Here is a 12,088-nt window from a genome sequence, read left to right as displayed (position 1 = left end):
AGGTAGGATTGTGAAGGAGGGGCTGATAATGTTTTTCACCATTTAATAATTTAAATATACCACAGTCATAGTTCTTTAAAGGACAAGTTCGGTATTTTACACTTAAAGCCCTGTTTTCAGATCGTTTCTGATGAAATACAATGGTTAAGATTGAAATTTGGACAAATGCTGCTGGCCCGAGAATTTTCGGTTTCTGTGGTAGCAATAAATATTAATATAAAGGTTGATAAAACGTTACACTCACTTCAGTTCTTCTGGAGGTGCAGCAGGAACACGAATAGTTGGTACTGATCCTTTTTTCAGGAGCAGCTTCTTAGCAAAACCAGCTTCATACTGACCCTCGTTTATAAAGCAGTCTGGTGATTCGCGCAAACATGAAAGCATTGACGTTGTGGGGAATATTCCATTTGAAAACAAACTCAGCCACTGCGTCTTCAGCGGTTCGTATTTAGGAACATCCACATGACTGCTGTGTTTGTTATTACACCGAAGAACAGAACACCACAATCGCTTAAACGCCATTCTGCTCAGTGCTCCAGCTATCAACAATGACCGCGCCGGTCCGCGCAGGCTATGATTGACAGCTCGCTCACGAGCAAGGGCGGGTCTGTGTTGAAACGCTCCTGTCAATCAACAATCGTGGGAGGGGCGTCGATTTTGTGACGTCACAAAATCGAACAGCTTGATTTGAGATGGGGGGAAACATATAAGAAGATTTAAAAAAAAACACTGGATGGATTTCTATCATTTTATAATGGTTGTGTACAGGCACTGCCAACACACATTTCAGTACAATCAACTTGTAAAAGTGCATGTACCATTATATGACCCCTTTAAGAGAGAAAGAGTCACTGTGATTCGACGGGGCAAAAGAGAGTCCTTTGCGAAGCACTGCTTTCTCTGTCAAAGTCCGAGATGTTGATTACAGTCTCCTCTGGAGGTTCCACGGGGACCAGCGTGTGGGTGGCGGGGCTTCTCTTCTTTGCCCCGCCTCGTCTTTGTCTTTCGCGTTTGTAGCCTCGATCCAAAAAAGACGTGGAGGTGGGATGTGGTAGGGCGCCGCCTCCGACGTCGCTCAGGTCTTCAGAGGAGTCTCTCTCACTCGCTGTAGAAAGGGGCGTGTAACTATTTGTCTTAGGCATGGGTGGGCGGTTATTCCAAGGAAACTTCCTTCTGCTTCCTTGCCAATCATAGACTGTCCCGTCTGCATAATCTTTAGTGTCCCGTTCATATTTCCTTAACTTATAGGTCTGTAAGTCCTTCACAAAGCCGGATAGAGTAGAAGAGATTTTTTCAGCAGCCTCAGCAAACTTTTCCGCATTAACTTTGCTCTTCATTTCATCTTCTACCCGTTTCACCTCAGTTTTTATTTTGTCTTGTTCAGACTTGGTCTTCTCAATTATCAAGAGCATAAGGTCAAGGGAGCCATCATCCAGACCAAATGACGGGATTTTGTTCATGCGTAAACCGCGCGGGATACGCTTGGCTTTCCAATATTCAGATAAAGTTATGGAATGCCATAGAAATCTGGACTCTGATTTCAAGTCTTCCAGTTCTCTAGTCAGGGACAGTATATTAGGCACTGGAGGCGTAAACGTTTTTTTGAATAGAGATTGTGACACAATAATGTTGGCACCTTGTTCATCAGTAAAAGATAATGTCTATGATCTACTGTATATCAATATGATGGTGAGAGGAGAAACGGCAAGCAAATTATTTTATATTTTAAAAGTTTCCTTATATGTTTTTATTGGGCCATTCCTGTTCTGCAGCACTTCTTGAACTCTTTCTATTAATACACAAATTAATACACTTGAAGTAGAAGTATTTCAAATGAAGTATCTTTCAGAAATATGCTCTGATCTGGTTAAACTCATATGACATTGATACTGGATAAATTAGGATTTTTACATATGCAAATAAAGAACCATTGCACAGTGAGTGATTGACAGTCAGTTTAAAACAACTTTTAAAGTGTTGATATTATCATGCAAAAGGAACCATCAAAATAAAATCTTGCTGATTTTTGTATTTTGTCGAACCAACTAATACCACAAACCATCACAGAAAATAAGTCAATTAATAATTCTGACGTTTGTGCTGTAGTTTTCCCTCCAAAATGATGTAACTTCCTGAAGGATGATGTCATTAACTGCTTTTTAATAGTTTTAATAGTTTAAAATTACAAAAGACTAACATGATGAAAGTTAAGGACACTGTTGTTTTTGTGTGTGTTTTTTAAAAAGTTTAAAAAAAAGTTTTTGCAACTTTCAGAAGAGTCACCTGCATCTAATCTGAGAGATGAATACATTAACATTTTTCTTTCTTCTTCATTAGGTCTTCCTCAGGCCAAGTTAACAGCTTCTGCTTCAGTTATTAAGGAAACAGACACAGTTCAGCTGAGCTGTGAGAATACTGAAGCTCTGAAGATGGAGATGTGTTACTTTAACATAAATGGAAGAGAAAGTTACTCAGTACTGAGCTCATCATGTCAGCTCTCACTCACTGGATCTCAGATCAGTATTTGGTCAGAAGGTCAGAGTTCATCTGTGAGAATAACCTGCTTCTACTACACTGTGAAGAAGTCACAAGTTCTCGCACCATCTCCTCACTCCGATCCAGTGACAATAACAATCCAGAGTGAGTCTTGAGATATTTATGTATTGATAATGTTTAAAAAAGTTATTTCTATCAAAAAACAAACACCAAAATCCTTTCCATACATCTATCAACTGTGATTTACTTTATGAATCTATGATATGGGCTGTTCATTCTTGTAATATTTCTCTACAGCAGGATTATTGAAAACAAAATTAGTGTCAGTTTATATACAACTGTATAAACTCATGTTACAGTGCTGGTTCTTTGGTTCTGTAATATCCTTATTGGATATAAACTAGTACAGGGCAGACTGTATTGACATTTGCTAATTCATAATAATACATAATACATAATTATTATTCCACATTGAATGATGTGGCAATTGTTCTGTCAGGCTCATTATTATCTGTTGCGGTTGAGCATTTTTTATACATCACTGCAAATTTTACAATGTGTTTTTTAACAGCTTTACCTTTAATGTCCACTTCTGAAACGTACAGTACAGCTGGTAAGTTACTGATAACACCTTTTCTGGTTATTCTGAATTAAAATTGAAAACGTGTTTCAAAGGTGATTCTCCTTGCAATTTGTTATTTATTTTTATATTTGTAGACTTACTTTCCAAGTCAAAACTGCCAAACAGCAAAACAAAGAGCAGAGATGGTTTTAAACAAAACAAAGTACACTGTAAAGGCCCATTCACACTGCACTGACAAACGCCAACAAAATGGCAACAGGCACTTTGCTTTGTCGGATCAGTGTGTTACTCCTGTTGGCGTCTGTCGCCTCGGCCATTGGTCAGCTCTTATTTTTGCCGATTTAACATGTTGAGTGTTTGTCGGATCGTGGAATGTCTGAGAAGTGAAGTCTTTAATCTGGTGATTGTTGGCATTGGTTGCCGTCTTTCTGTGTGGTGTGAATTGGCCTTAACACTGCTGTGTATAATCATCACGCTTTGGTCAAATGTGATTTCATTTGAGGTATTTTCTGATGCAGATGCTCCTAATGTTCACACTTCAACAGATCAAACTGACTGTCCAACCCTGAACATCCACAAAGGTTTTTCCTTTTCCTGTTGTGCTTCCATTTTAATTGATTGGATTTGACTGTTGCATGAATTAGATGTTTACTTTCAAATCTCTGTAAAACATTTACATGCACACAACAAAAAACAAATCTATATACATTTTCTCAATGGTTTGTGTATCACTTCAATTGTCAGGTGGACTGACATATACAACAACCAAATTAAACTTTACCATAATGCACATAAACATGTATTAAAGTGTTGGTTTTGTTTTGTCACAGACTTATTGATTATAGTGCTGGTTTCCACTGGTGTTGGTGTCATTTTTTCTGGACTCATCTGTCTGTGCTGGTTTGCATGTAAGTAAAGTTTTCACATGTTGGCTACATATATTATTTGTTTGTTCTGGTGAATGTACTGGGTTTTATGTTGTTCAATATAGAATTTATCATGCAAGCTAAAACTGAACATATAATGGCCATTCATTGTTTTGTAGGTAAAAAAAGAAGACATCGGTAAGTTGTTTCATGCATTGCATTCAATTCATTAGTCTGAATTATGACAAAGAGCTTGTTCATGAAGGTTACATTTTTTATATATATAAAGTGATATGATTATTTAATGAAGACTACTTCTGCATTGCATGAAATCATTCTCAGTAGTCTGTGATACAATGTCCTGTTGTATATTTTTGTAATCTATAGGAACTATGAGTGTAAATGTTTAGCACCTTATCTGATTTATGTATGAAAAGATGCCATAAAGATCCATATTTGATTCTTAGCAATAAAATTAGATCAATAAGATCAGATGTACCCAATCAAGGAATTGGTTTGGTGAGTATCTGTGCATTTACAATCTTTAAAATCACACGGTAATAAATATTTATAATACCATAATGAGTAAGAATGGCTTAAAGGGACAGCCATATTATTCATTAATTATTCATTGTTTTTTTTTAGAGTTGTTCTGGACCTGCAGAGACATATTCTCTGATCACTTCTGTACCAGACACATCTCAGCCCATCTCTGTAGGTGAGAGAACATCGTTCTCAGTTGATGATTTCAGTTAACCAAAATTACGATATAGTGACACCAGCTTCTCAGAAACTAGTACCATTTCCTCTTTCAAGTCTTCAGCATTATTTGCCACATCTTTTCTTAAAGCTGCAGTCCGCAACTTTTAGTGCTTTAGCAGTTAATAAACAGAAGATGCATTTGTATGTATGTGTGTGTGTATGTATGTATATAAAATGTATTATTATAATTTTTTTTTTTTTTTGTGAGTGTATGGGATGTTTTGGGTTGGGTAGTGTTAAGAGTGTTCTGTATATTTGTATACATTTTCTTTACTCATTCTTATGGTTGAAAAAAGCAGGTTGTGTTGTTTTTCATATGTCATGCACATTGTCATTTAAAAATCTGCTTAATAAAAAAAAAAGTTAAAAAAAATAAAAATAAAAAAAATAAATAAATAAAAAATAAACAGAAGATGCATCTTGTAGCCGGAGCTACTTCTCTCTGTTTATGTCTATGACGAGTCACGCAGGTCTGGGCTACATCGCTGCGGTACAACCCATATCAGTCTAAAATAGTCAGAATACAAACACTTATTATAGGTGTACCATAGTGATTCAGGATCGTGTTGGATGTACTCGCTTGTTATATAAATTTTGTATATTTTGAATACAAAAAAAGTTGAAGACTGCAGTTTAAAAGTACAATTTCATGACAAAATTAAAACAATTTACTCACTTTCCTACTGTTTCAAACCCATACGTCTTTCTTTCTTCTGTGGAACTCAAAATGAGCTTTTTTGCAGAATGTTTACACTGTTTATAAAATAAAATGAGCACTTTTAAAGGGCTGTCGAGCTTCTATAACTCTTTCAGTTTTTATTTATAGTTTAAGGATACATTTACAATACAATAATGTGCTAAAAACAAAAAAGTTTTTCCTCTGTGTTTTTCGTGTACAGATGACAACATTGTCAAAAAGATCCCAGTTCACACGGATCCGAGAAAACAACTAAAAACACTGTATTGTGCTGCCAGGCCAGTAGTTGGCAATGTCACTTTGTAAAGATGCGTAATAAGCTACGCTGTCATTTTCACAAATTAGCATTTTCACACATTGACAGTAACGGTACTATTTTTCAAAAACTTGCACTTTGAAATCTGTTTTCAAAAGTTAGCATTTTCAGGCCCCCAAAACATGTGTAAATGAACAGACAAAATGCATGTAACCGGCTCCTTAATGTCCCCCAAAAACCTCTGTAGTCCCATTTAATTACTTGTTAGCAACTGCCATTTTTCAAGACAAGAAAAAGCTTCAAAAGTTTCAAAAATCCCAAGGGGGTTTATAAATAAAATGTGAAAAAATCTTGGGCTTGTGATAACCAAAGACCTTATTTCAGGCATTTAACCAAAAAAAAAAAAAACATTGATTTTCTTTTCCGGGTTTTGGCGACAAAAATACATCACCCCTGCAGCACTTGTGTAGCTCTCACATCTATTTTGTAAATGCACTCATTCAATTATGGTGCATCATGTTTGGTATCAATACATGCATTGTGTTTGGCGTCACTGTCTTCACACACCACGTTTGAAGCTTTAGGAGAAGCCATTTGACATTTGTCCTCTTCTTTTGGATGGTTTTCCATTGACTCTGTTTGACCCTCTTCATCATGCTGTTCTTCCAAAGGCCTCGAACACCCAGAGTCCCATCAGGACAGCACACCAGATCCCACAGCAACTGACTCTTTCAATACGTCTGAGAATTCAATTTACCAGCCCTCAGGTAATAAAATGTTTCTTTCATTAAAGTGGTCATGTATCATGAGGAATCAAACCTACTAATACTAGTACTAAACCTACTAGGAAAACACACTGGTTTCACAACTCAAAATTTTCTCACTAGTCCAAAAACAGCATTTTTGATGCTCACATATAAGCATTGAGAAACTTGGCCCACTCAATCACGATGAGCTCATACAGAGGAAGTGGAACAAATATTAAATTCATCACAACAGTGTTGCACAGAATGAGTCTGAGAAGAGATGACACTGCTGCATGTGCAAAGTGTCAAAGCTTAAAATACATTCAAGTTTTATTACAAAGAGCTTGTTCATGAAGGCCACCAAGTGATATGACGCTTCTGCATTGCATTACAGGTGTTTTGGTCAATAAACAACAGAAAGAGGAAAATGAGGTATGTGTGAACACTGACACACCACAAACCCACATAATCGAATGAGACGTCCATCATGAACTGAATGCCAAGACATTTATCCTGTGTGCCTTTTCTCTCTTTCTGTTTTTTCCTTAAGAATATTTACCACCTGTACTGCACGATCCCTGACAAACCAGTTCATTCAAAGGCAGGAGATCAAGTCTACAGTTTGATGAATCACTGAGTCTCTGTCGTTTCACTATGTACAGTATATCCATTATAAAGGATCTTTACTTGCAGAAATCTTTTTTGCTTACTTTTGTTAATCAGTGTTTAGTGTGGAACCACTTATAATATTGAACTTAAAATATTAAACATATTAATACAATTTATTTTTAACCATTCCTCTTTCTGAAATGATCAATTTTTTAATGGGCGGCTCCTTTAAGGCTTGTCAGTAAACTGTCACCGTTAGCTAACGTCAGCCCCTTCGCTATTGCTTTGAAAACATGATCCATATAAAACCATCATATACAGAAGAAATTGTTTACTTACAGTTTGGGATGTATCTGCTGTCAGATCCAATCCGGCATCATTAATCTTTTTTTACAGTCTATGCATCCAATACAGTTGAAAAGTTCATAATTCAACAAAAGTTTTAGTGTGAACTCTCCATTATACTGAGCCTTCGTTTAAAAAACGCAGTAAAATGCCCTGAACAAACATATAATTCTTCGACACGATCTACTACACCAATAAAAATAAACCATCCACTTGCTCCTGTGGAAGGTGTCCTTCTGAAGTCTGTAAAGAAACGCAAATGCTGTTTAAACAGTCTAAGCAATGTTCTTTTACTCGTCCATGGAGTACATTTGCTTCGACGCAACGTTTGTGTCTGGTGAAGACAGGTGTCAATCAATTAGAGAGTAAGCACCAGTGGGCGGGGCCTATGGTCCGATGATGTAAACCGATTCGTTGATGTTTTGCAGCCATATGCAAATATATTCGCCCATGTGACGCCACATCCCACAATATCAATTAAAAGTTTTTGGAGCTTGATTAAATAAATGCTTTGTTTATACTGAGGACGTTTTAGGCTATGAAACTTGCAGGATGTTTTCATGACACAAAGACCAAAGATATGTCAAAAGATCAAATTTGATGTAATCTTGTCATGTCAGGCCTGGGCTATATTTTATATTTGCTTATTTGCTTGTACATTTAAGATGTTTTGTGTTACATTTTAAGTTATTTAGTTAATGTTTATTGCATTGTTTTGTGTCTTTGTGTGTATGACCCTGTGCACCGTTTAAACATGAGTATTGGCTACATTTTATGGACAGGCCACTCTGATTCATCATGTGACTTTCTGTTTTACCATCTGGACTATCATAGTGGTTATCAGTACATTTATCATTACAAAATAAAATCTGATTTTGGTTTAAGTCAATTGGTATACTACAGTTAAACATTTTACAAAATACAGGCACCAATATGCCATACTGTAAACAAATACTCTCACAGTATTAGTTGAAGTGAATTTCCGGCAACCATGCTGCCGCCTTTTACCATAAATTTAAGTTTTCTGAAAAAGCTATTATATCAATGTTGTCAGATCGTATTGTTTTCATGACTAGTGCTAAAATTGTTGTAAAAAAGTTGCTGGTCCTCTAAGAGAAATGAGAGATATCTGCCTTATTATAACCCAGAAATTACAAATAGTGCATTCAGATCATTTTAATAAATTATAGAAAACTGATGGAAAATATGTTTTTATTTACATAACATGGCTTTCCTTTGATGTAAAGGGATTAGGCAATTAAAAGTTATTTTCCAAGTACTTTTTTAGGCAGGCAAAACTTATAAAGTTTGTGAAGAATCCACATCTCATCTTTTGATGGACAGTGTATGCTATTCTTACAAACAGCACTGTGAAATATTCCTATTTTTTTACGTCATGCATATTAAGACTTCAAATGAAATGCCGAATCAATCTGAGAAGCAGGCACATAATAATTCTATAAATAACATTTCTGCTCAGTTTTGTCTGTGCTTAACAGTACAGATTAAGCCTAAAGTTGAGGTGTGTGAAACCTTGAAGAACAGCTACATGGACTAGGGTTGTGCCGATAGACGATAGTATCGTGTATCGACGATAGTCAGAGAGCTGCTGGCAGATGCCTTTGACGATATCAATACGATAATTGGCTCGTTTTCCCATTAATGTATTAAATCATTATTATTATTATGAAGCTAGTGTTGTTATTAAATTAATTAGGAACTACAATTAATTTGCCTTGCCTAAATTCATAACGACATCACCGCATAACCACACTTGCGACATCACCACATAACCACATGCGACATCACCACATAACCACACTTGCGACATCACCGACACGCGCGTATGAGGACTTCTCAAAGAAAATGTTTTTAAAACAGACTAAAAAACTAGGGGAGAGCGGGGCACAAAGTAACGCTTTTTGACTTTCTCAGTTTGTGTAAATCTACTTATGGTTCAGAGTATTTATTTTTTCCCACATTAATTTTCCACATGTCTAGTACAATTATGTGTTTTTGTTTTATTAATACAGTATATACTTTTTTCTTGATACACCCCGAAAGAATGGATGTGAAATGTGACAACATGCCCCATAGGTGGGGCACATTGTAACATAACATATGACAGCTTAAAATGTTATCTGATCTAATAAAAAAAATATACAAAACAAACTAAAATATTTTCTAAATAAAATACAATTAAAAAACGTTTTCATATAAAATAATGGCAATTTTTTATAATTAAATATAAACTCATTTTTGAGTTTTGACTACGAACACATGAAAACACAGCTATACAACATAGTTCAAAACAAATAAATAATTAGTAATTTCTGAACATTGACTCTCAGTCTTTATTCACCTTTTTCTCACGTTTTCTCAATAAAATTAATAAAAGTATAGAATATAATAGCATATTTCTAATAGGGGCACATTGTAACGCAGCACAACTGGGATTTAAACCTTGCTAGTGTCTTCTGCTAGTTAGCGAAGCATTAAATAACTATCTCAACTGTTAAATAACATCTTGGAGATTAAAATAATATCAGATTTGTCTTATTTTAAATAAACACAAAAAATAGAGATGAAAAATTTACTTAAGTAAGAAATTTACTTTTGCTATGGTTTAATAAATGTCTATGGATATCTCCCCCAAAAAAATAATTTTGGCGGAATTTTTTTTTCTATAGTGTTGATATGGCAACTAGTAAATACACAAAGTTTCGTCATCCAAGCATGTGCGGAAGTATTTAAAACAAGCGTGTTACAACTAGCCCCGCGTTTCTAACATTATTCTCTCAACAGACATTACATCGATAGTCTGGCGTTATAATTTATTTGCTTTTGGTGTACTGTGGAGTGGGTAAAACTGTTTTTAATGGCAGGCTAACGTGCACCGTTGACTCGCGCTAGCCTAGCACCGGCGAACTATCCAAAAGTAAGGACTGGATGATTTTTTTTAAAAACTGTCTCCACTGATGAATAACAACCAGGCTCACTTGAAAATGAGGTCCGATGTCGAAAAAACTGAACCACCCCTTTAACCCGTTTTCCTTTATCAGAGTCAAGTCAAAAGTTTAAGTATAACTGATCGACTTTTAGATTTTTGCCTCTGATTTCTCCCGGCATTTAAAACACATTAACCCGCGTTCTTTTGGCTTATTGAAGTGCGGTGCGCATATGTGAAGTGCATCCAGACAGAGAGAGCACTGGTAGGAGGACATATATCGCAGACTCCGACTCTTTCTTGACCCAAGAAATTATTAAAACGTGTTCTCATCTCGTGCAGAAGTACAGTCAAAATGCTGCATCTGTAACGGCATGAGAGGATAATGTGTGTCCGTAAATTTCCCGCTGACATGTTGAAATACTCCGAGTCAGATACAAGAATGATTAGGATCTTTCTTTTACCTCACTATACCGGGAAATAACCTGATTTAGCCTATTAATAAACAGTCGACCTTTGCTAGCAAAATAGAAAAAGATTCTCATATATAAAACGAAGTTATAAAACAAGCAAATTGATGAGTAAATAAACAAGTTAATAATCAAATAAGTAAGCCCCGCCCCCCTCACGATATATATCGTGTATCGCCGATCTCACAGGCTGACGATAGGACGATATTAAAATGGAGCATATCGCCCAACACAACATGGACTGCGGTTAGCTGTGACGGCCACTCATATCCAGGTATGTTCACTGATCCACATGTAAGAATAAAACACTCAGCACATTCTAACACTGTCTTTGACGGTAATAAATATCATCTATCTTCAGTAATCCAGACATCACAAAAATGATTTTGTCACTGAAGACTGGAGTAATGATGCTGAAAAATCAGCTTTTATCACAGGAATAAATTACAAATTAGAAAACAGTTATATTAGATTGTAATATTTCAATTATTAATATTATATTTTTTTATTGAAATTTATATATATTTTTTTTTTTTATTCAATTATTGTAATATTTTATTTAATCAAATAAATGTAGCCTTGGTGAGAATAAGATACTTTTAAAAAAAATAAAACATTACAAAAATCTTACTTTTGAAGTAAAACTTTTGAACTGCAGAGTATATGTGGAACATTCATAAAGTAGAGCGTTTCTGATATGTTTTACGATGATATGTTATGCTGTAATATTGATACCAGTAGCCTGCTATAATTAAAGTGATATTTCCAAACTAAATGGACATTGTTGAACTCTTGCTGATTCAGTGGCGACCTCTACTGGTGAAACTTTGAAAACAGCCACAGAATCTACACCTCCTGCCAGGTGGAAACATCTCTTTTATGCTCCTCAAAACATGGATGAACCATTTCATTTCTTCACTTGTTGCACCTCTAAAGAGAACAAATAAAATTATATGTACAGAAAAAATTATACAATATGTTGGCTACTGTATAGCTATTCAATTAATAAATTGATCAGCAAGCCAAGGCAGAATCTGTGGAGCTAATATAGAAATAAGGGAACATATCACACCCACTGCTGGTTTAAGACGTAAAATTGATGTATGTGAAGCTGTGACCAATGACATCGTCAACTTTGTGCTGAAAAGGTTTTCAACAGTAGATGGCGAGTTTGATCCAGAACAGGAAAGGGCTTTTAGCTCATAGTTACGCTCAGCAGCCATTCTGGATCTTCTCTTCTATAAGCAGATGCTGCAAAAGAGGCTGAATACAAGATGATGCAAATGGAAAGACAAGAAAGGGGGGGGAAAA

At 35.6% G+C, this 12,088-nt stretch overlaps 1 protein-coding gene across 2 annotated transcripts in view; it reads left to right on the top strand.

Annotated features, from left to right (window-relative positions):
- Positions 1 to 12,088, top strand: part of LOC309487806 (uncharacterized protein) — a 74,953-nt gene that overhangs the window by 45,148 nt on the left and 17,717 nt on the right. Inside the window, exon 5 of one of the 2 annotated variants that reach the window (XM_082155652.1) lies at positions 2,338 to 2,640. The exons of the other annotated variant lie outside the window; for it this stretch is intronic. Within the exon in view, the coding sequence (XP_082011778.1) occupies positions 2,338 to 2,640 (303 nt within the window). The remainder of the gene's footprint in view (positions 1 to 2,337; positions 2,641 to 12,088) is intronic. 2 annotated transcript variants of the gene reach the window in all.

The sequence above is a fragment of the Leuciscus leuciscus genome, assembly GCF_965113295.1.
Source record: "Leuciscus leuciscus genome assembly, chromosome: 23".
In the NCBI taxonomy this organism is placed as follows: Eukaryota; Metazoa; Chordata; class Actinopteri; order Cypriniformes; family Leuciscidae; genus Leuciscus; species Leuciscus leuciscus.
This window is presented reverse-complemented; position numbering and strand designations above follow the sequence as displayed.